We start from the raw sequence: 21536 nt of genomic DNA, 5'->3' as shown, positions 1-21536 counted from the left end.
TCCTTCACTTATGAAGCTTAGTGTGGCTGGATATGAGATTCTGGGTTGAAAATTCTTTTCTTTAAGAATGCTGAATATTGGCCCCCACTCTCTTCTGGCTTGTACAGTTTTGGCTGAGAGATCTGCTGTTAGTCTGATGGGCTTCCCTTTGTGGGTAACAGACCTTTCTCTCTGGCTGCCCTTAACATTTTTTCCTTCATTTCAACCTTGGAGAATCTGATGTTATGTATCTCGAGGTTGCCCTTCTCGAGGAGTATCTTTGTGGTGTTCGCTGTATTTCCTGAATTTGAATGTTGGCCTGCCTTGCTAGGTTGGGGAAGTTCTCCTAGATAATATACTGAAGAGTGTTTTCCAACTTGGTTCCATTCTCCCCATCACTTTCAGGTACACTAATCAAACATAGATTTGGTCTTTTTACATAGTCCCATATTTATTGGAGGCTTTGTTTATTTCTTTTTACTCTTTTTTCTCTAAACTTCTCTTCTCACTTCATTTCATTCATTTGATTTTCAATCACTGATACCCTTTCTTCCACTTGATCACATCGGCTACTGAAGCTTGCACATGTGTCATGCAGTTCTTGTGCCATGGTTTTCAGCTCCATGAGGTCATTTAAGGTCTTCTTTATGCTGTTTATTCTAGTTAGCCATTCATCTAAACTTTTTTCAAGGTTTTTAGCTTCCTTGCGATGGGGTTGAAAATCCTCCTTTAGCTCGGAGAAGTTTGTTATTACCGAACTTCTGAAGCCTACTTCTGTCAACTCGTCAAAAGTCATTCTCTGTTCAGCTTTGTTCCATTGTTGGTGAGGAGCCGCGATCCTTTGGAGGAGAAAAGGAGCTCTGATTTTTAGAATTTTCAGCTTTTCTGCTCTGGTTTCTCCCCATCTTTGTGGTTTTATCTACCATTGGTCTTTGATGATGGTGGCCTACAGATGGGGTTTTGGTGTGAATGTCCTTTTTGTGGTGTTCATGCTATTCCTTTCTGTTTCTTAGTTTTCCTTCTAACAGTCAGGACCCTCAGCTGCAGGTCTGTCAGAGTTTGCTGGAGGTCTTCTCCAGACCCTGTTTGCCTGGGTATCACCAGCGGAGGCTGCAGAACAGCAAATATTGCAAAACAGCAAATGTTGCTACCTGATCTTTCCTCTGGAAATTTCGTCTCAGAGGGGCACTCAGCTGTATGAGGTGTCAGTTGGCCCCTACTAGGAGGTGTCTCCCAGTTAAGCTACTGGGGGTCAGGGACCCACTTGAGGAGGCAGTCTGTCAGTTCTCAGATCTCAGACTCCATGCTAGGAGAACCACTACTCTCTTCAAAGCTGCCAGACAGGGACGTTTAAGTCTGCAAAAGTTTCTGCTGCCTTTTGTTCAGCTATGCCCTGCCCCCAGAGGTGGAGTCTACAGAGACATGCAGGCGTCCTTGAGCTATGGTGGACTCCACCCAGTTTGAGCCTCCTGGACACTTTGTTTACCTAGTCAAGCCTCAACAATGGTGGACGCCCTCCCCCAGCCTGGCTGCCACCTTGCCGTTCAAGTTGGACTTAGCGAGGCTCTGTGGGCATGAGACCCACCAAGCCAGGCGCGGGATATAATCTCCTGGTGTGCCGATTGCTAAGACTACTAGAAAAGCGCACTATTATGGTGGGAGAGTCCCAATTTTCCAGGTACTGTCTGTCATGATTTCCCTTGGCTAGGAAATGGAATTCCCTGACCTCTTGTGCTTCCTGGGTGAGGTGATGCCCCACCCTGCTTCAGCTCACACTCCGTGGGCTGCATCCACTGTCCAGCAAGTCCCAGTAAGATGAACTTGGTACTTCAGCTGGAAATGCAGAAATCACCTGTCTTCTACATTGCTCGTGCTGGGAGCTGTAGACTGGAGCTGTTCCTATTTGGCCATGTTGGAACGATCTCAAAATGCTACTTTCACATAAGTATTTTATCTACAACTGAACATCTTCATTCTTATATTATTTTTCAGTCCAGAAAGGATTACTATAAGGCTAAAATTCCAGAAATGACAGAGCTAGTTTATGCTGCAGTATTTAGTACAATAGAACATTTCTGAAACTGGTTTCCTTTTCTCTCCTTGCCTGACCTTGTAAAACACTGAACTACAAAATGTGGCTTGCCTCTTAATATTATATTCTCTAAAGTTGGAATTTTTCTATTGTAAATAAGATAAATCACACCACTAAAAAGTACAAACATAAAGTTTGTGGATCAGTGATGGTTCCACTCCTTGAGATGGTAATTCAAGTACAAGAGCAGCAGAGTTGCTGAGGCTAGTTAGCGGGTAGGGAATCTGTAAGACATCTATGCCCAGTGCCAGACAAACAACAGGTGCTTGATAAGTAGTTGTTCAGGTAGAACAACACCCACTGGAGTTGTCTTGGCAATGGTTGGATATGGGAGTCTATAGCTGAGGAAGAGGAGGCCGGGCACAGTGACTCACACCTGTAATCCCAGCTGTGATTTGGGAGGCCGAGATGGGTGGATCGTTCAAGGTCAGGAGTTCAAGATGAGCCTGGCCAACATAAGGAAACCCTGTCTCCACTAAAAATAGAGGAAGGGATGGACTAGAGATTGACATCACCAGATGTTGATGAAATTACTCAAGTTGAGTTTACAAAGTGAGAAGGGGATTGGAGATGTTTTCCTGGGCAACACCTATATTAAAGGGATGGGTTTACAAAGGAGACTGAAGAAAACCTGGAAGGGTTAAAGGAAAATCACAAGGGGCTAGTCTCCTCAAAACAAAGGAGGAAAGCACTTAGAGAGACAGGAAGGGTTCACAGTGCCAGGTCCCACAGTGGGGTCAAGCAGTGTGGAAGCCCAGGGAGAAATCCTGAGGAAGGCCAGGTCCTCACAGATAGCATGTGGGGCCATGGGCAAGAGACTCTGAGTTCCATGCTTTATGTTCTTGTTAAGTTTTACCAGTTTCATAAGTAGGTTGCTATCTTTTCTAATTCTAAAAATAGTGCACATTTATTGTAGAAATTTTAGAAAATACAAAAAGGCTCAAAAAGAAAATTAAAATGGCCATTGTTTGCTTCTATGTTGAGAGCTGTTTTATGACTTTTGGCTTGCTCCCCTTAGACTTGGCTTGCCCGGTTTGTTAACCTTCCATCCTAGTTTGGACTTCACCATTCCCTTCTCATCACCAATTCTTCATAGTGATTGAACTCAACAGTGTAGTCCAGATAGGGTAAAAACTGGCAAATAAAGTGATTTGATGAGCTATAAAATGGTGCATTCCGAGTAAATGAGTGATCTGTGGCCTGTGACAATGGCACCAAGAGGGATACACATGGATAATTACATCAGCAACAGAGGACCTAAAAGGCACACATATTTGAAAATCTACAGACTTGTTATTGGTCCATGTTTTTCCTTGCTAAGCATAACCTAAAACATGGATTTAAGTGACTGACTTCTTTCCTGCCAGTGGTGGGGTAAGGGGAGCAGAGGCTGTGCTATAGCTAAGAGAACACTCCAGCCACATCTCACTCATTAACTCATTGAAAAGTCAAATGTCTGGGAGCTTGGCCTCCCCACCATTTTGTCATTCTTACTGTAAGAGAGGAACAGAGTATATTTGTTTGATAGAACTGCTATGAGAAATTGCCACAAACTTAGTGGCTTAAGACAGCACAAATGTATTACCTCACAGTTCCATAGGTCAGAAGTCCAGGTTGGCTCAATTGGGTTCTTGGATCAGAGTCTCACAAGGCAAAAGTCAACCTACTGACTGGTAGGACTCTCATCAGGAAGCTCTAGGTTCAGGTTGTTGACAGAATGCAGTTTCTTCCCATCAGAAGACCAAGGTCTCTATTTCCTTGGGGCTGAAAATTGAGGTCACGCTTGGCTCCAAGAGGTTTCTCTCTCTCTGGCCCTTGCAAGTGATCCCCTACATCTCAGAGCCAGGAACAGTGTGTTGGATCCTTCTCACACTTGGGATCTTCCCAACTTTCCCTTTCTTTCACGTTTCTTCAGTTACATCTCTCTGACTATAGCCTAAAAACTTTTTCTGCTCTTAACAGCTCAGGTGATTAGGTTGGACCTGCCCAGGTAATCTAACATGATCTGCCTATTTTAAGGTCCATAACTGTATTAGTCTGTTCTCACACTGCTGATAAAGACATACCCAAGACCAGCTAATTTATAAAGGAAAGAGGTTTAATTGACTCACAGCTCCACATGGCTGGGGAGCCCTCACAATCATGGTGGAAGGCAAATGAGGAGCAAAGTTATGTCTTACACAGTGGCAGGCAAGAGAGAGCTTGTGTACCAGAATTTCCCTTTATGAATCCCTCAGAGCTCGTGAGGCTTATTCACTATCACAAGAACAGCACAGGAAAGACCTGCTTCTCGTGATTCAATTATCTCCCACCGGGTCCCTCCCATGACATGTGGGAATTATGGGAGCTACAATTCAAGATAAGATTTGGGTGGGGATACGGCCAAACCATATCAATAACCTTAAGTACACCTTCAAAGCTCCTTTTGGCATGCAAGGCAATATATTCATATGCCCTGAGGATGAGTGCATTCTTCAGCTTACCACGTAGGGTGATGACAGGGATAGGAGATTTATGATATGACTAATCTCTTTCTGTCTTTTTTCTTCCCTGTATCTCATACAGGCCCAATGTTGACTCTTTTCAATATTACTCTTGTTTACCCTTGGCAACTTTCTAATCTATTTAGGGAACCGGCATGGTCATCTTCCACTTTGAAACAGTTCTGTAATGTCCCTCCGGGTCCTGATCCACTGGTTGGGAAGTGATGGTACAAGAAATCTGCTTGTTTCATATCTTTTTGTAGCAAGAGAAAAAACGTGTTTGGGAAGCCCTCTTATTTTGTGTGTACCATGATCATGACTAACACAGTTGTCTTTTGAACATGTTTCTTTCCTCACAGTTCTTACATGTCATGGGTCACAGTGATATTTTTACCTCCAAGTGTTGATTTTTTTTTTTTTTTTTTTTTTTGGTGACCCATCCTAACTATGGCTGCTGCTTTTTTATTCCATAGAGCTTTGTTTAATGTTTTTTTCATGATTTGTAGGTAAACCCTTGCCCACCGTTTTCATTTTTAGAAAGGAAAAATGCTGAAGTGATAATCCTAATTGGAAAATGCTTGTATGAAGGGGTGAGTCATCATCACTCAGATACTGGGCATGTTGCACAGATTCCCTGTTAAACTTCACCATGGCTCATTAAACCTCATTGGTGAGAAAATTGAATCTTTGTTAAATGTTTATGTTCTTTGCTAATGTTAAATTTAGAATATCTCTGATGTAGGTACCCTTGGGGAAGATTTTAAAACACTAGGTAAAGTGCCCGCAGATTTCAGTCCATAAGTTCCCAGATATAAGACCTAGAAAACATTCCCCACCTGGATTGATCTTCCAGTTTCTCCCTTTCCAGTCTTAATATATCCTACTTTTCTTAATGCCAAACCACATGACCTTCTGGTTACTTTTTTCTACTCTCAGTGACTGCTAGGGATTATATTTCTGGTTTTTCATCAAAAAAAGGAAATTGGTTATTCTCAAACACCACTCAGCCATGTTTGAAGTCAAGGGATAGAGGTGGGATTGTCAGTATTTTTATTATGCACCCATAATACATCTCTGCCCACAAAGCACTTACATTTCAAAAAAAAAAAAAAAAGGCTTAAACAAATATAAATACCAGCAACAGAAATATGATTCTAGAAATGGAGTTTCTAGATAGTGGAGTTAATGTAAAAAGAATAATTTTCCTCATTTAAAAGTTATTAGAAATCCCCTACATGTATACCAAAAGAATCAGCTGGTTATTGCATGGCAAAAGATACTAAGATCTCAGGAGCCCTTCTCAACAAGGGAAGTAAGCTCTACCGAAGATGATTTGAGGGAATATTTTCTCATTTCTCTCAAGGATGTGCTTAGCTAGTATCATTCTCAACAGAGAGGAAACAAGTTAATTCATTACATATAACAAATGGCTTAGGGCAGTGGTTCTCAAGATTTTGGGTATCAAAACCTTTGCAATTAGGAAAGACCCCCAAGAGTTTTTGCTTATGTGAGATGTATCTATCAATATTTACCATACTAGAGACCAAGCACAGTGGCTCATGCTGTAATCCCAGCACTTTGTGAGGCCAAGGTGGGCAGATCCCTTGAAGTCAAGAGTTCAAGACCAGTCTGGCCAAGATGGTGAAACTCTGTCTCTACTAAAAATTCAAAAATTATCTAGGCATGGTGGTGGGCACCTGTAGTCCCAGCTACTCAAGAGGCTGAGGCAGAGAATCACTTGAACCCGGGAGGCAGAGGTTGCAGTGAGTTGAGATTGCGCCACTACACTCCAGCCTGGGCAACTGAGCGAGACTCAGTCTCAAAAAATAAAATGAATAAATAAAAAATATTTACCATATTAGAAATTAAAACAAATTCTAAAACATGTTTTTATTAATGTATTTAAAATAACAATCGTAAAACATTTGCATGTTAATATAAATAACATTTTCACCAAAAGTTTATTTTCCGAAACAAAAAAATTAGAAGAGTGGCATTGTTTCACATTTCTGCAAAGCTCTTTAACATATAGTGCAATAGAAGACAGCTGGATTCTCATATCTTGGTTCTGCATTCAATCTGTTGCATCATGTAGCCTCTGGAAAATTCCACTGTACACTAATGAAAGAATTAGAATAAAAAATGCAAGTAACATATTCATGTTATTATGAAAATAGTTTTGACCTTGAGGATCTTCCTGGATAGGTCTCAGGAACCTCCAGGGGTCTCTGGGCCACACTTTGAAGCCATTGCTCTTGGGCGTAAGAGCTTGTTTTCCCCAAGGAACCCTGTTTGAGGAAGGCTACAAATATGTGCATGCACATCATATATTCTCCATTATTACCTCAGTACCAAAATGATATAGCATATTGATGTTTAAAATAAAATTGCAAAGTTTTAGGGCTAAACTCTTCATGATGTTTTGTGTAACTTAAAATGTAGAATGACCTCAATAAATTGAACAACTAGTCATTAGCTTTGTAATCTGGTATTGTTTCTCTGACTCAGAAGGGTTAGTCTTTTCACTTGTATTCTAGGATTATGATTGACAAAACTTGACTGGCAAAATCAATCCATGCATCAATTTTGCTGCTGAATCTTTGCTGAGAATTTAATGGTTCTCAAAATAATTCCCATATTTCAGCCTGCACCCAGATACCACAACTTTTGTGAAAGCCTCTCCTTCAGATCTCACTGTATACAATATTTCAGGAAAGTAGGAAAAGTTACAGGAGAATTTCCTCCTCCATCCTCCTTCTTAGAAAAAGAAAATACATTTTCACAATAATCATTTTTTGGAAATGGAAAAATGCTACCTCGTTTATGAGAATACCAAGGTTCTACACCTGTCAGGCCTGACACCGATTCAACTGCAAAAGCTTCAGATGTTTTTGATTCTCTAAGTGTCATGGACAAGTGTCATACATACTGATTTGCACAGAAAACCATAGAGAGCACTCTCCAAGGGAGAGCCAGCATTTTGACAATGCTGAATGACAACTTAGGAGGACGGGGGTAGGAACTATTCCATGTTATTGTCCTTCGACCCAGGCAGATCTTGTGCTAGGTTGCTGAGAGCTGCCACATTAAAATATCATTTGAAATTTAAATTCCTCATGAAACACTTAGAAAATAGGGGTCACAGAGCTACTAATGGAGATTCTAGGGAAGGGTCTGTCACTAAATCACCCTAAAGACTTGGAAGTTCTGAAAGGGCATCAAGAAAGTGGTCAGTTGAAAAGACAGCAGTTTAAAAAAAATTGTAAAACATCTAAGAGTAAATACATTGAGATACTCATGAGGTAGTCATGTAGTCACTCTCTGTATTTTTATCACTAGGTGGTGTGGTTATCATCTTTGAGATGAAAAAGGATTAGTTTTGATGCTATAATAGAGTTGTAGTAGGGGAAAAGACCCTTGGTATGATGAAGAAATCAAGATATTGTATCATTTTAGTGTTACAGTTTTCTCTTACAGATTGAAAATTATCCTGTGTTTGACCCTAGCAGTGTTTCATGAAACTTGCATTATCTGCCTCCAAGGTATTCTGCATATTTTCAACCCTCCTCTAGCCTCTCACTCATGTGTTTCTCTCCTGACTCTCGGCAGATGATCTTACTTTCCTGAAAAGATGCATTCCCTATCTGCCTTTCAGTTTTCTTCTGCCTTCTCCAGACCTTGCTCCAGCAGTTTTCTCATCCTTTTTCTCTGTCTTCAACCTCTCTTTTCTCTGGCTTATTCTTGTCAACCTATAAATTAGATATCTAAGAGAAAGCCTCACTTAGACCTCATAGGTTATGGATTTTTCTCTTTTCATCCTTTATCAAAAGCTTCTCAGAGTGCAGTCCACACCACTGGCTCCTCACTCGTTCCCCTCAAAGCCCTTTACCATTTGATGGCTGAAATTATTTTCTCAGAGATCTCCAGGGATTCAGTAGTATTTCTCAATTATCACATTCCTCTACTATGCTTACCTAGAGGTAGGGGTGTGTGTGTGTGTGTGTTTGTGTGTGTGTGTGTGCATGCATGTTCATCTACTTGAGCATAAGATCATATGTGCTTGTATCTTTTATTATCAATTTGAAAGACAAAGTGAATTTTTCTCTCGCTACAACATCAGGTAGGAAGAGGGTATGTAGAGGAGAAGGAACTCCAAGCCACAAGTGAAGCATGAGAATCTGCCACTAAAAGATGAGTGGAACTAAAGTAAGATAAAGACAAAATGACCAAATTGTCTGATAAATTCAAAAGTTTAAGAAATCAGATTGCATCTTTTTCCCTTCCTATCCACACAATGTTCAGAGTGTTTTCCTCTTGTGGTCCCAAGAACTCTCACTTACATGGGCGTTGACTTTTAGTCCTACTTGGACCTAGGTTATCCTTACCAACCTAGCAAGGTGTGGGCAGAGCTGCTATGTGCATGTCCACGGCTGTCCCGAAGATTCTCTCCTGGGGAGGTGCTGCAGAGAGTCTTGGACATTGCATGTAAGATTGAGCCCTGCCAGGGAGCTAATTAAATGAGTGTTTTTTTTTAAAGCTCCAAGCTCAGCAGCAGAGTGGGTGACTAATTTCCTGACTCACCTATTCGACTCTTTGTGTTCCCAGCAAAACGCTCCCTCTTGTAGGACACACTGCCTAGCTTTATTTCAAAACTATTCCATTTCTTCACAGGGTAGACAAGAATGTGCAAAGTAACAGTTTTCTCTTGTGTGTGGGACATCGTTTATGAAATGGAGTTCAGTTCTTTGTTCAAAAGGAATTGTGGGAATGTCAGAGTAGTTGTGAACAAAACTGGATATTCAATTAAAAGTCTTTCCTCTTCAAAGCTCAAAGCTTTCGTTAGACAGACATAAAGTCTTCCCCATAGGGCAGAGGGGCTCCGTAAGTGGGGAGGTGGGGTAAGGGCCTTACCTTCCTTTTCGTGGGCCTAGGAAACCTCCATGGAAGTGGAGATGGGCTGCAAGTCCTTTTCAGAGCTTGATGATACAAATGAACAGCTACAGAGACTAAAGTTAACAATAGAGAGGCCACGATAAAATGTTCTAGTTTTAAAAAGTTACTTTTATTCCACAAAATCCTAGCAAAAGGAAAATGTTGCTAACCAAATCCCACTGTAACCTTTTTGTTTTGCGTAGATGCAGTGTCTTAACTCTATCCAAAAAGGAGAAAGAGATTACTTAGCAGAAATGTTTGCTTCCTCCCTCCCACCACCTGCAACGTCTAAAGGTTGTGGCAAATGTTAACAGTTTCATGCTAGTAGAAAGCAGATCTCTGCCATTTTACCTATCATGATTAATAGGACCTATTCAACTAGAATAATAAAATTGATTCTATGCCTGATAAAATTGGATCTGGCCAATTGTCACGTCAATTCATGGCATTTTCTTTCTTTTTTTGGATTTTGCAGTAGCTTCTTTAAAAAAGCTTTTTAATTGACAAAAATTGTGTATATTATGGTATACAGCAGAATTTTTTGGAATATGCATATCTTGCAGAATAGCTAAATCAGGCTGATTAACGTATGTATTAGCTCACATGCTTTTGTCATTGTACTGAGAACACTTAAAATCTGCTCTCTTAGCAATTTTCAAGTGTACAATACATTGCTATTAAATATAGTCACATGTTGTACGATAGATCAAAATCCAGAGTCATTCCTTGCTGCCTCTCAAGCACCAACACCCACCAATTTTCCGTCTCAAATATCTCTGGGGTGCTGTCACCTCTGCTGTATCCTCCTTGATGGTATCTCTTATTCGTTCACTCATTAAAGGCTTACGATGTTGCATCACTGTGCTAAGGGCTTGTGGCACACAGAGAAGATGAATACCAGTGAGGTACATTTGTGAAGTACAAAGCACAGTGGTCATTGGTCTATTAGAACCCAAGACAATGAAGATGTAAGAGTTTGGGAGCATGAATCCGGGCCTCTTCCTGTCCTGGTACAACTCATCTCTTACCGGAATTACTGGGAAAGCCTCCAGCCATGTGTCCATTCTGCCCTCTGCCCTTCTGCCTGAACTTTATTTCCAAGGTTCAGATTGTGTCATTTCTCTTATTAAAACTCTTAATCACTCTCTATTATGAAAGAACAAGCTCCAAACTTCTTAATCCTACCTATAAAACCTTCAAAGTCAACTTGACTTTCTTGCTTTTATTCCCTTGTAGCACTATTTTGTACAACACAGTTACTAACCTCACCATCCATGAAATAGGAAAAAACAGAATTAAAAATACCCACTCTGCCTTAAACATTTGCCATCAGTATCATTTTCAACCTATCTCTTTCCCCCTTGGCAATTAATTAAATGGATCATTTTCCTAATGATTGCTGTTCACACTCTGCTTAACTGTTTTAAATATCAAGATATTGAATAGTTTTGATGAACACAGATAATCAGCATGTGATTATTGACTGCCCTAATGTACTCACAGAGGCTCAATACAAGAACATGGCATATAGTAGCAGGCCATGCAGCAGGCAACCAGAAACAAACCCTCATGTCCTGTTCTTAAGAACACTGAGTCCATCTTTATAGGTGAGCGTGATCTCCGGACAGAATGAGACCCAGGTGGAACCATTCCTCCCTTCACGGGAGTAGGCCATTGCAACAACTTCATTTATTCATTCACTCATTCATTTAGTCATTCATGCATCAAGCAGTTACTGAGTATGGCCTAATACCATGTGTCCAAAGATGAACCCCATTTCCAGGGAGCTCCCAGTCCTTTCTGTGGTAAGTTCAGTGATTTGATCCAAATGCTGGGATCCAGAAAGGAGTGAGTCAGGTCTCTGCTGAGGCAGTCGAAGGGTTGGGAGGGGGACACTTGAAAGGTTCTTAAAGAATGAAAAAAAAATGAGTCTTCAGTAGCAAGAAGTGTGTCTGTGTGTGTGTGTGTGTGTTTAAGGAATAGGAGGATGGTAGCAAGTGGACGAGAAGGGAATTGCTGCCATAGTAGAAGGAATCAAAATGCAAAGGTAGTTAAGAAACTACACAGTGTGTTTGGGAAATTATGGCAATCTCAGTGTGACTTGAGAAAGGCAGCAAAGGGTAGGCAAAGGGGGCAGAGGGAGATGAGACTGGAGGGTAAACAAGGTGCAGATTATAGGAGACTTGTACTTGGGAGCTCAAATTTTGTCTTTAAGTAGTAGGGAGCCAAGACAAGCCTCTAAGCATCAGATATTTTTTGAATAAAGGTCTGGTGTTAGTATAGTCATTGGATTTGAGAAGATAAGCATTTAATTAATGTTTTTGAGCAGTGACCATAGCCAAGGAAAACTCCATGCCTGCATCCCAGCTAACTGCATGTTTGTGTGTGTCTTCCTAGTGACAGTGCTGGCCATTTTCCATGAACTGCACGTCGACCTTGACCTGTACACACTCTTGTTTGGAGAGAGTGTGTTGAATGATGCAGTGGCCATAGTCCTTACATAGTAAGTACCAGAACTTGCCTATGTTTCTTTAACCATGTGAAATGTGCTTTCACTTGTATCTTTTCTCTTATGTCATAGAGTTACAGGCAGTCTCTAGCTTTTTTCAAGGAATTGTTATCACAGAAAATCTCCGTAATGGGCACAATTCATTAGGCATCTAATTTCTAATACTATTAATGGGTTTTATGTTTCCAGCTTATTACAAGATATTACCTAGAGGGTAACTTATTTTTCTCAATGCATATATGTAGCTGATTCACTTAAGGTTCCTAAAATGCACATAAATGAGCTTTTTTCATTTCAAATCAATATCATTTAATTTTTTGCCTTATATAAGTCACTTTCCAGATAATAGACTAATAGAAACCCTTGTATTTATGGGCAGATTGGCAGATTGGAGCCAGAACCTAAGGGTCAGAATACTGTTTATTTCTCAATGCAAAGGTAATGCAGTATAGGAATGCATACATCTTTAAAAAATCACATGACGGATGAAACTGATGGAGCTTCAGCTCAGCACCAGTGCAATTTCCCTTTGTGCTGGAAGGATTTTAGGGTGGGGGGGATGAGAGCCAGTGCTCTTTCCTTACCTCACCTTTAGACACTTACCATTTATCTTTAATAAATGCCACTTCAGTGGCTTTCACTATGCCAGAGGTCTCGTCTTGGTTTTAGATTAAGACCAGCATTTTGGGCAACTGTCAGATATCCCAAAAGAAAGTCGATATCTGATAATTAAATGTGACAAAAAGATTCTATTCTGGGTGTTAATTACTTCGAAAGCAGTTGAAAATGTATTGTGAAGTAACAAAAGATTGTTAAAAGTCAGATCTCACAGAGGGGAGTAGGAAATGACAGAGCAGCACTACTCTTTTTTTTTCTTTCTTTTCGCCAGCTGACATTTCTTAAGGCTGCTGCCCCAAAGTTGTCAGTGAATTCAACAACTTTCAAGCGTGTCTCCAAATATACTTACATTTCACCTGGCCACGGAGAAGTGTCTTTCCTGCTTTAAATGAAAATATCAGCGAGTGCAAATTAAGAGCAAAAGCCATAGGCAGATTCACAAATGCTAAAGGATGCTTTTAAAGAAACACCAAGAACAATTAATTAGGACATCAGAAATACTAGCGTCCAAGAAATACTAGCGTTAAAAGAACATTTGGAGTAAAACTCTTTAAAAATCTGCTGAGTTTCTCATTTTTACTTCCTGAGCTGCCAAGTTGGAAAAGGCCAAGCACAGCAAAACCACTAAAGTGCAAATGAGCTTGGGAAAGAATCATGCCGACACAACCAGGGAAGGTTTGGCCTTTCTGCTTTCAGGACTACCATTCACAGTAGTTTTCCATTAAAAATGCAGATGCTAAGGATAAATGTTGATGCTGTTGAGCACCAACCTGGGAGCATTTGAAATAGTCCATGTAGTATCTCCTCAGATCAATACATGGTTGGTATTGCAGGTGCCTCCCCTACCTCTCTACCCATGTCTTCATAATGTCTTAATGAAAGAAGATGTGTTTCGCACCTTGGCAAGAGCTCTTCCTTTCTAGGAATGAGACGTTGCCATTCTAGCTGAAATCTTGTACTCCTCAGCTTCGGCAATTCTGGTATCCTACAGTGATCCCAGTGAGCTACAAGGTAAAATAAAGGGTAATCCTAAGTAAAACCATTTCACTTCCAAAGCTTACATATTTGAATACCAGCTCTTTCTTTCCATGAGCTCTACTGAGTGGTCTATAGCACTGCCATGTCCTGGCCCAGGCTGTCTACCAGTGCTGTCTGCTGCTCACCATTTCCTCCTTTTTGCACATTTCCATGTGCCATTCTCTTCACTTATTCTCACTTGCTCATTTGCTTCTTAAACTTAATTTATAGCACACATACTATTCTCTTTGTACATCTATTTACACAGGTATATTTCCTCTCCTTGCAATGCCTTATCTCCACACACTCTCTGCCAACCATTTTTGGTTCCCTTAGGAAAGCCATATTTACATATCATTTAAAGGTCTTCTATGACTTTCAGTGTAAAAGTTCAAACATTGTCTCTCCATTTTTCTTTCTCTTCACACTAGACCCTGTATAGCACCCTGACACAACTCTCTGGGTGGTATCTCCCTGCCTTTGGACAAAGCTCACTCCTCTTGGGTTCACCAATTCAGCTTCTGGTTCTGTCTAATCAAGTCTTTCAACTGTTCCCTCAGTCTCCTTCTTTGGGAACCTCCAGCCCACAGGCTGAGCTTCTGCTTCACCCCTGCACAGCATTGGATTTACATATATATTTGCCTTTCTAGATAGTAACTTTTTGAAAACAGACTCTATGTACTTGAAGTGTGTCTTAGAAGAACAAATGGAAACCTCTTTTGTGTTTTCCCTTTCTTCTTCCATCTTTGTGTGGTTTTGAAGTTTAAGAACAGTGATAGAGTTATTCTTGTGTCATGGGAAAAAGAGTTTTCCATTTTGATGTGAAACCTAATTATTGATGACTATAACCCTTGACCAAGTCCCCAGAGCCCCTCTGAAATAGTCATATACTTTTATTTACCTTCTCATCTGCCAGCAAACCCCCTTGCTTAAGAACTATCTTTTTTAGTTTTAGTATTTTTATACTTTTAATAGTATTGTGGCAATACAGTGCTCTAGTATTTAGCCACATTTTAGATTAAAGCAGCTTTTCTTTGCTAATCTAAGAAGCATATGATTAATTATAATACTGTTTCTTGGGTTAACTGTGCTCTGAATTTCAGATACCTAACATAATTAAATTTGATGGCCACAACTCTTGTACGTAGCAGCAGCTGCTGGGTGCTATATCATGCTCCTGTGATTTAAAATGATCCAGAATTGTTTGTGCTAAAATGCAAATAACTTTATTTAACATAAAAGTTTTGAAATTAGCTTGTCCCTAACTCATACTATTATTTCAAAGATAAAGGGAATTCATGCTCAAACATGTATGCATACTGCCTCACAAATGAATTCCACATGATACATTTGCTTTTCTAAATGTTATTTAATAGGCTATGAAGGACCGCAAAAGATATATGGAAGAGATCTCAAGGGGTGTGTTTTTGAATCCTGAACAAAAACCTTAATTTCAGAGGCAGCATAATAGAGTAGAAAGAAGCCTAGGTTAAAAGTCAGAAGATTTGGTGTCAAAATGGCCACTAATTAACTGAGCAATTACTACAGTTGACAGGAAACCAACCCAAACTGAGGTAAACAAAAAAGGAATCTGTATTAGCTGATGTAACTGAACACCAGTAATAGAAATGGCTCAGTCAAGGATCCAATGAAATGAACAGGAATCTTTCTTCGCTCAACTTCATGGTTAGCGCCCTCTTCTAGTTACAAGATGGCTGCCAGCATTTCCCAGGGCTGTCTCTTCAGGAGATTTGACCAAGAATTTTTGTTCCACCATTCCCAGACTAAATTTTAGTACCTTTCATAGATTCTGATGCAGTTTATCTTGGAATAATCACTATGGCCAGTAAAGGTACAACATTTATTGGCTTGGGTCTAAGTCACCTGCTCCATGAGTTCAAGGGTATATAATCAGCTTCATTGGAAGCACGTGAGCTGAGACTGGAGAAAGGTGGAATTATTGCTCAGGTAATACTGCCATGATAAAGGAAAAGTGGATGCTGGATAGTAACACAACAAAACAAAACCTAGATCGGGGTCCTCAACCCCCAGGCTGTGGACCAGCACTGGTCTGTGGCCTGTTAGGAATTGGGTCACACAGGGGGAGGTGAGCAGTGGGCCAGTGAACAGTACTGCCTGAGCTCCGCCTCTGTAAGATTAGCGGCGGCATTAGATTCTCCTAGGAGCGCAAACCCTATTGTGAATTGTGCATGTGAGGGATCTAGGTTGCACACTCCTTATGAGCATCTAATGCCTGAGAATGCCTTTCATCCCGGAGCCATCCCCTCCCCCAATCCATGGAAAAATTGTCTTCCACGAAACAGTTCCCTGGTGCCGAAAAGTCTGGGGACTGCTGACCTAGATTACCACTACTGTGATTTTGTATGGCCATAAACTCCCTATGCTAATTTATTGATCTAGAAAATGTGAGAATAGTTGTTCCATATACATTACGGAATTATTCTGAGTAATAAAGTAATTACGGTTGTAAAGGCCCTGTAATCTACATAGCCTATGCTATATAAATATAAATATAATTCCTACCCTTATTTATATCAATATCTTTCATTCTACTTACAGAGATCTCTCTGGTTTTATTAAAATGAGTAAAGATAAATCTGCTTCTAGTGAAGCATTTCTTCATAAATACGGCATTTTATGATCCAGGAAACTTAGAGAATAACCATTTTTACATGTAATTTCCTCTATTAGGAATGAATCACTTAGTTAAGACATACTGTCTAAATTTGATAAATCAAGAAATAGAGGTTGAAGTATTAATATGTTACTTAAAGTTATAAAGGTGCTCACAACCAAAACTGATATTTCTTATGGAAGTTAACAGAAAAAAGGAGAAAGAAAAGAATGGAGAAGCTAACTAAAATTCTGCATCTGGCATACTAGGAAATGAACAGATGCTATGTGGAGTTGCTACATCAAGAAATGAAAATGTATGCATATTGTTAAGAGTCATAGAATAACAATCAGAAAAAATAAACCCATAAATGGTTAAAATCAGATACCTTTGCTGTTTAGGATCACGATACAGGCAAAGGATGAAAAATAAGTTAACTCTTTATTTTATACTCTTCTATGCTGTCTGAATGCTTTTAATGTGTTTGCATTATATTTACGTATATATTCTTCAGGTGATCAAGCTATCAAATGCAGAAACTATAAAATAAAAGCCCATTTGTTTGATGGCAACAGAGTCAAGCAATCCTAGCAGGCAAAAACCACTACAAAAAAATTAAATGACGAATGATAAACCAAGGGAAGCATTTTCAACACATGTTGATCAGTTAATAGTCTTTGTAATATACATGATGAATTGTTAATCTCATCACTATACCTAATTCATTATTTACGTTACCTTGAGCAAGTTACTCAATCCCCCTGTGCCTTGGCAGCCTCATTTGTAAAATAAAGACAGTAATAGCACTTACCTCACAGGATGGGTTTAAACATAAAACACCTAAATCAGGGCCTAGTGCGTCATGCTCAATACACATTAAATGTTAGCTGTTGCTGTTACTCCTATCATCAAAGACCAATAATAAAAAGTAAGCATAATAGAAAAATGGACAAATGATATAAATAGTGAATAAACAAAAGAAGAAACATAAATGGACAATAGCTGTACTAAATAAGAACAGCTTCACTAATAATGAAATATAACAAATTAAACCAACAATGGAGTACTATTTTTACCTGGCAAATATTTGAATCTTCAGGACTCAAAAAAGAATAATCATACTTGGAGTAAGTCAGAGTTTGGGAATTGAGAACCCTCCTATATGACTGGTGAAAAAGGAAAGTGATAAAACTTTTACAAAGGCAATATTTACTGAGTCATTAGAATTTGTGAATCATTTGATCGAGCAATTTTGTTTCTAGATATTTGTTCTAAGAAGTAATTATGGGCACGTGCAACAGTCTCTCCATGGAGATGAGTTGAGCAATGAGTCTCTCCATTGATTTGAGCAAGAAGTTGTGCACAATGGTTACTAGTTGGTTGAGTGAATTATAATATATTAATATCATGGAACCCTATGAAGTCATTTAAAAAATGATAAAGAAAAAATATGTTTATGTTATTGGGAAAAGATATTCACAATACATTTTTAAGTAAATAGGAATATTTAATATATAATATTTATATTTAATAAGTATTAAATAAGAAAATTTAGTATATAATAAGATCTAGCTTGGTTAAAAATTCACAGCCAAATATATATGTGCAAATGTATCTAAAGTTATTATATATACTAATCTACATTATATGTATTATATATGAATATAATTATATATAATTAAATTTTATATATTTTTATTATACCTGTATATATAAACAACATATAACATTTATATTATTTATATATAATTTATATGGAGTCAGAAGTGTTATGTGGAATCACAAGTGATTTTAATTTTTTTCTTTTGGCTTGCAAATATTTATTTAAAATAGAGCAAACTACTTATGATAGACTCTGGTCCCGAAAATCCCCATTAACATACTTAATAATTGGCAACCTTCATTTAAGTGCAGATTGCACAGAGATAGAAGTCTGAAATTCTTTTTCTACCCATGATAGAAGAGAAAGAGGATGTTGAATGTTTTGGGCCATTTATCTGCAAAACAGAAATATTGCCATTGTTGTACTGAAACCTACTTGTAAAATAATTCCACAGTGTGCAAATGCCTCCAGGTTTTCTTAGAGATAAAATAAGTATCTCATTAAACAGCTGACCTTTGGATGACAATAAATACATACTGGATGTCTTTATTCCCTGTTAAGTAAATGCTTATAAGGAAATTCGATGTCGATTATTTAAAAAGATGAAGAAATGGAGCACCAATTTTGACTTTTTAATGAGACTGTTATGCTGCAGAGAAGTTCTTGCTAGATAATATCATTTAAAGTGTGATACCAGTGAATGCTTGACACTTTGAGTGGCATTTTGAAAGACTACATTTCTTACCACCCATGTATCTTAAGGGAAATTTAATATGGAAGGTAATTGGATGGCTATGGGACTCAAGCAACCGTGGAACTGAGGGGAACCTTGAACTATCATCCAGCCGTTCAAGAGAAATGTACTGAGGATCGGTATGTGCTAGACATTATGCCAGGTGTTGGTGATATAGATTGGATGGGCATAGCCCCTCATCTTGGCCCTCAATAATCCCTCACTGAAGTAGGCAAACAGTAGCTATAAAGGGATTTAATATGCGTAACAAAACCTAACCCTAAAAACCATCTCAGAAAATAGCTTACATGTATAGGGTTTGGTTATAAAAAGATGTTCCTAAAATAATTCCATTTTTTCTCTTGGTAACATCATCTTGAAGTAGATTTTGAGTTCCTTAAAGGCAAATTTTCTCCATCCCTCACAACACATAAGCAATTATTTGGTAGTTTCTCCAATAACTACTGAATGAATGAGTTGATAGACTCCTTCAGAAGCAGATGGGGACATTTTATAATACTAATCATTAAAACCTATTCCAGAGATAGATATTCAATGTTCATTCTGATTCTTCCAACTTTTTGAAAAGCCTTGTTAGAAACTCTCACTAGTGCTCCTCCAATTTGACCCATAGTTGTAAACACAGAGGTGATAAGAAGCTGTCCCCTTTTGATCAGAATTAACTGAAATTGTTATCACAACCAGAGGTACATTTCTCATGAATCTGCTTAACTTAGAAACAAGTATCTTATATCTTGACACATCTTTCTGAAGGTTATTCACTTTGATATTTGCCTTGAAAACTGATAATCAGCATGAAACTCATTTATTTTGATGCCTGTCTAGGTACTCGAGTGATACATAATTAAAAAAAAAAAAAGTTAAGGCCGTTTTTGCTTAAGGACTCCTTGTCCTGGCAGTCAAGTTTCATGCTGACTTCATTTTTCAGACACCAGGTGGCATCACATGGCAGGAATGGGAAGGCTACCCTGGGATCTTTAAACAGAGGCTGGGAAGCAGTGCTCAGCTGGCTTCCAGCTTTAAGTTGTGCACTCGGTGTGCTGCCCACACCCCTGCCTGCTGCTGCTGTCTTGTTTGTTTTTCTCTCATTCCTGTTCCCTGGTTCCTGACTCTGGCATCTCCCCTACCCCACGTCTTAATGTCTCTGTTCAGATTACTGGGACTTGACCTTGATTATATTCTGTGACTCTGTCTTTTGTCTCTTGGATGAGATCTGACATTCACTGGCAGCATCTCCAGAACTCAGCCCCGTAACTTAGAACTTGCTTTGCTCATGTCAAGTCATGCGTGACAAACTGGCCTACCAAAAATAAGTAAAAGAAATCCATGTTGACGGTTTCTTATCTCAGTTCCAATGTACTTTAATTTATTGGTGTATAAGTCAGATGCAGGTGATGAAAGTGATAGAAACCGAATTCAAATTAGCTTCAGCAAAATTTGTTCATTGGCGTGTTTAACAGGGATTGAGCTGACTCTGGACATGCCAGGCTTAAGACTTCAAGCATGGCTGTCTATCCTTTCTTTTTCTCTGTTGGCCCCGATTGCCTCTGAGTGCTAGCCTCATTCTTTCATGGTGCAGATAGATGGCTTACTCTAAAAAGCAGGAGAAGTTGACTAATGGCATGTCCAGGCTTACTTTTTTTTTTTTTTTTTAGCTCAAAATAACATTTCATTCTCCCAATATTTGCATATCAGTCATGAAGATTCCATTTGCCTCTGCTTGTATCAGGAGATCACCCGTAGGCCAATCACATAATACTCAAAGGGAATTGAACAAGGTAACTGGTCAGATCTGAGTCACATTCCCATCCCTGTGACTGGTGACATGGAATCCATTATTGGAAGAAAGTGGTTGGAGGACAAGTAAGAATAATAACATCCATATTTCATGATCCTAGAATGTTCAGAACATGGTGGATTAAAATGATAGGCCCTATGCACTAAAAACTCAAAGAAAGGCTTTATTTTAAAAAGCAAACATTACTAAATGTAGAATTGATTTTGAAGGAGAGAAAAGGAAGTTCTCCAAGTGTGAGAAACAAGGGAAAAATCACAGCAAGAGTGGGAAGCTGCCACTGTCAGTGGCCATGTGATTTTACATAGCATATACTGCCCAGAGGTTTTGGAGCTGGAATCCCATTTCCATATGGAAATCGGAACCCTGTCTAAATGTTCACTCATAGTAATACATCTTGAGCAAAGCTCTTTGAATAAGGCCTGCAGTTTCAAAGTGTTCCTTCAGTCACACACACTGTGTAGAGCAGCCTTAAGAAATAGCGATGAAACTTGCCATCTATCTGGAATTTGAGAAGTCAAAATCCCTAGCCTGGGCAGTTGTGATACAGGAAGTGTAAGCCAGTAAATTAACCTGGAGAGTTTTCAGGACTAGTGAAACAACTGCCCCAGCCATATCCCCTCTTCCTATTTCCAAATACACTGAAACTGCCCTGAAGTGATACTTTCACATCCCAGGTACATAGAAATCCCACTTAAAAAACACAATCTTTTCTAAAAATGAGCTCACAATAAAAAATGTACAGGCCACAAAGAGAATAACTCCACCATGTTGAGTAAAGGAAGGAAAGAAGGGAGATAAGCAAAACAAAAATAAATCAGAAGAACGAGCACCCTAAAGAACTAAACAAAAAAATACAAAACTATGAGAAAGATTATCAAATGAGCACACTAAAAAGACTAAAGAGGTAAATGGTGGAGTGGGGAAAAATCAGAAAAGAATGGGATAATAGGAAATAAAGAACTTTTCAAAATGAAAAGTGCAAATATTGACATTAAAAACTAAAGGGAATCACATAAATGTCATATTAAACCCACCGATGAAACAGAAAATAGAGTTGACAAATGGCCCAGCATGTAGTACAGATAAAAAAATATGAAAGGCTAGTTAAGAGACATG

General features: G+C 39.0%; 1 protein-coding gene across 1 annotated transcript in view; it reads left to right on the top strand.

Moving 5' to 3' along the window:
- SLC9A9 (solute carrier family 9 member A9) overlaps positions 1-21536 on the top strand; it is a 595600-nt gene that overhangs the window by 193229 nt on the left and 380835 nt on the right. The window contains exon 6 of the mRNA XM_023215367.2: positions 11884-11989. Coding sequence (XP_023071135.1) covers positions 11884-11989 — 106 coding nt within the window. The remainder of the gene's footprint in view (positions 1-11883; positions 11990-21536) is intronic.

The sequence above is a fragment of the Piliocolobus tephrosceles genome, chromosome 2 (assembly GCF_002776525.5).
Source record: "Piliocolobus tephrosceles isolate RC106 chromosome 2, ASM277652v3, whole genome shotgun sequence".
Taxonomy (NCBI): Eukaryota; Metazoa; Chordata; class Mammalia; order Primates; family Cercopithecidae; genus Piliocolobus; species Piliocolobus tephrosceles.
Note: the sequence above shows the minus strand (reverse complement) of the source record. Positions and strands in the feature narration are given on the sequence as shown.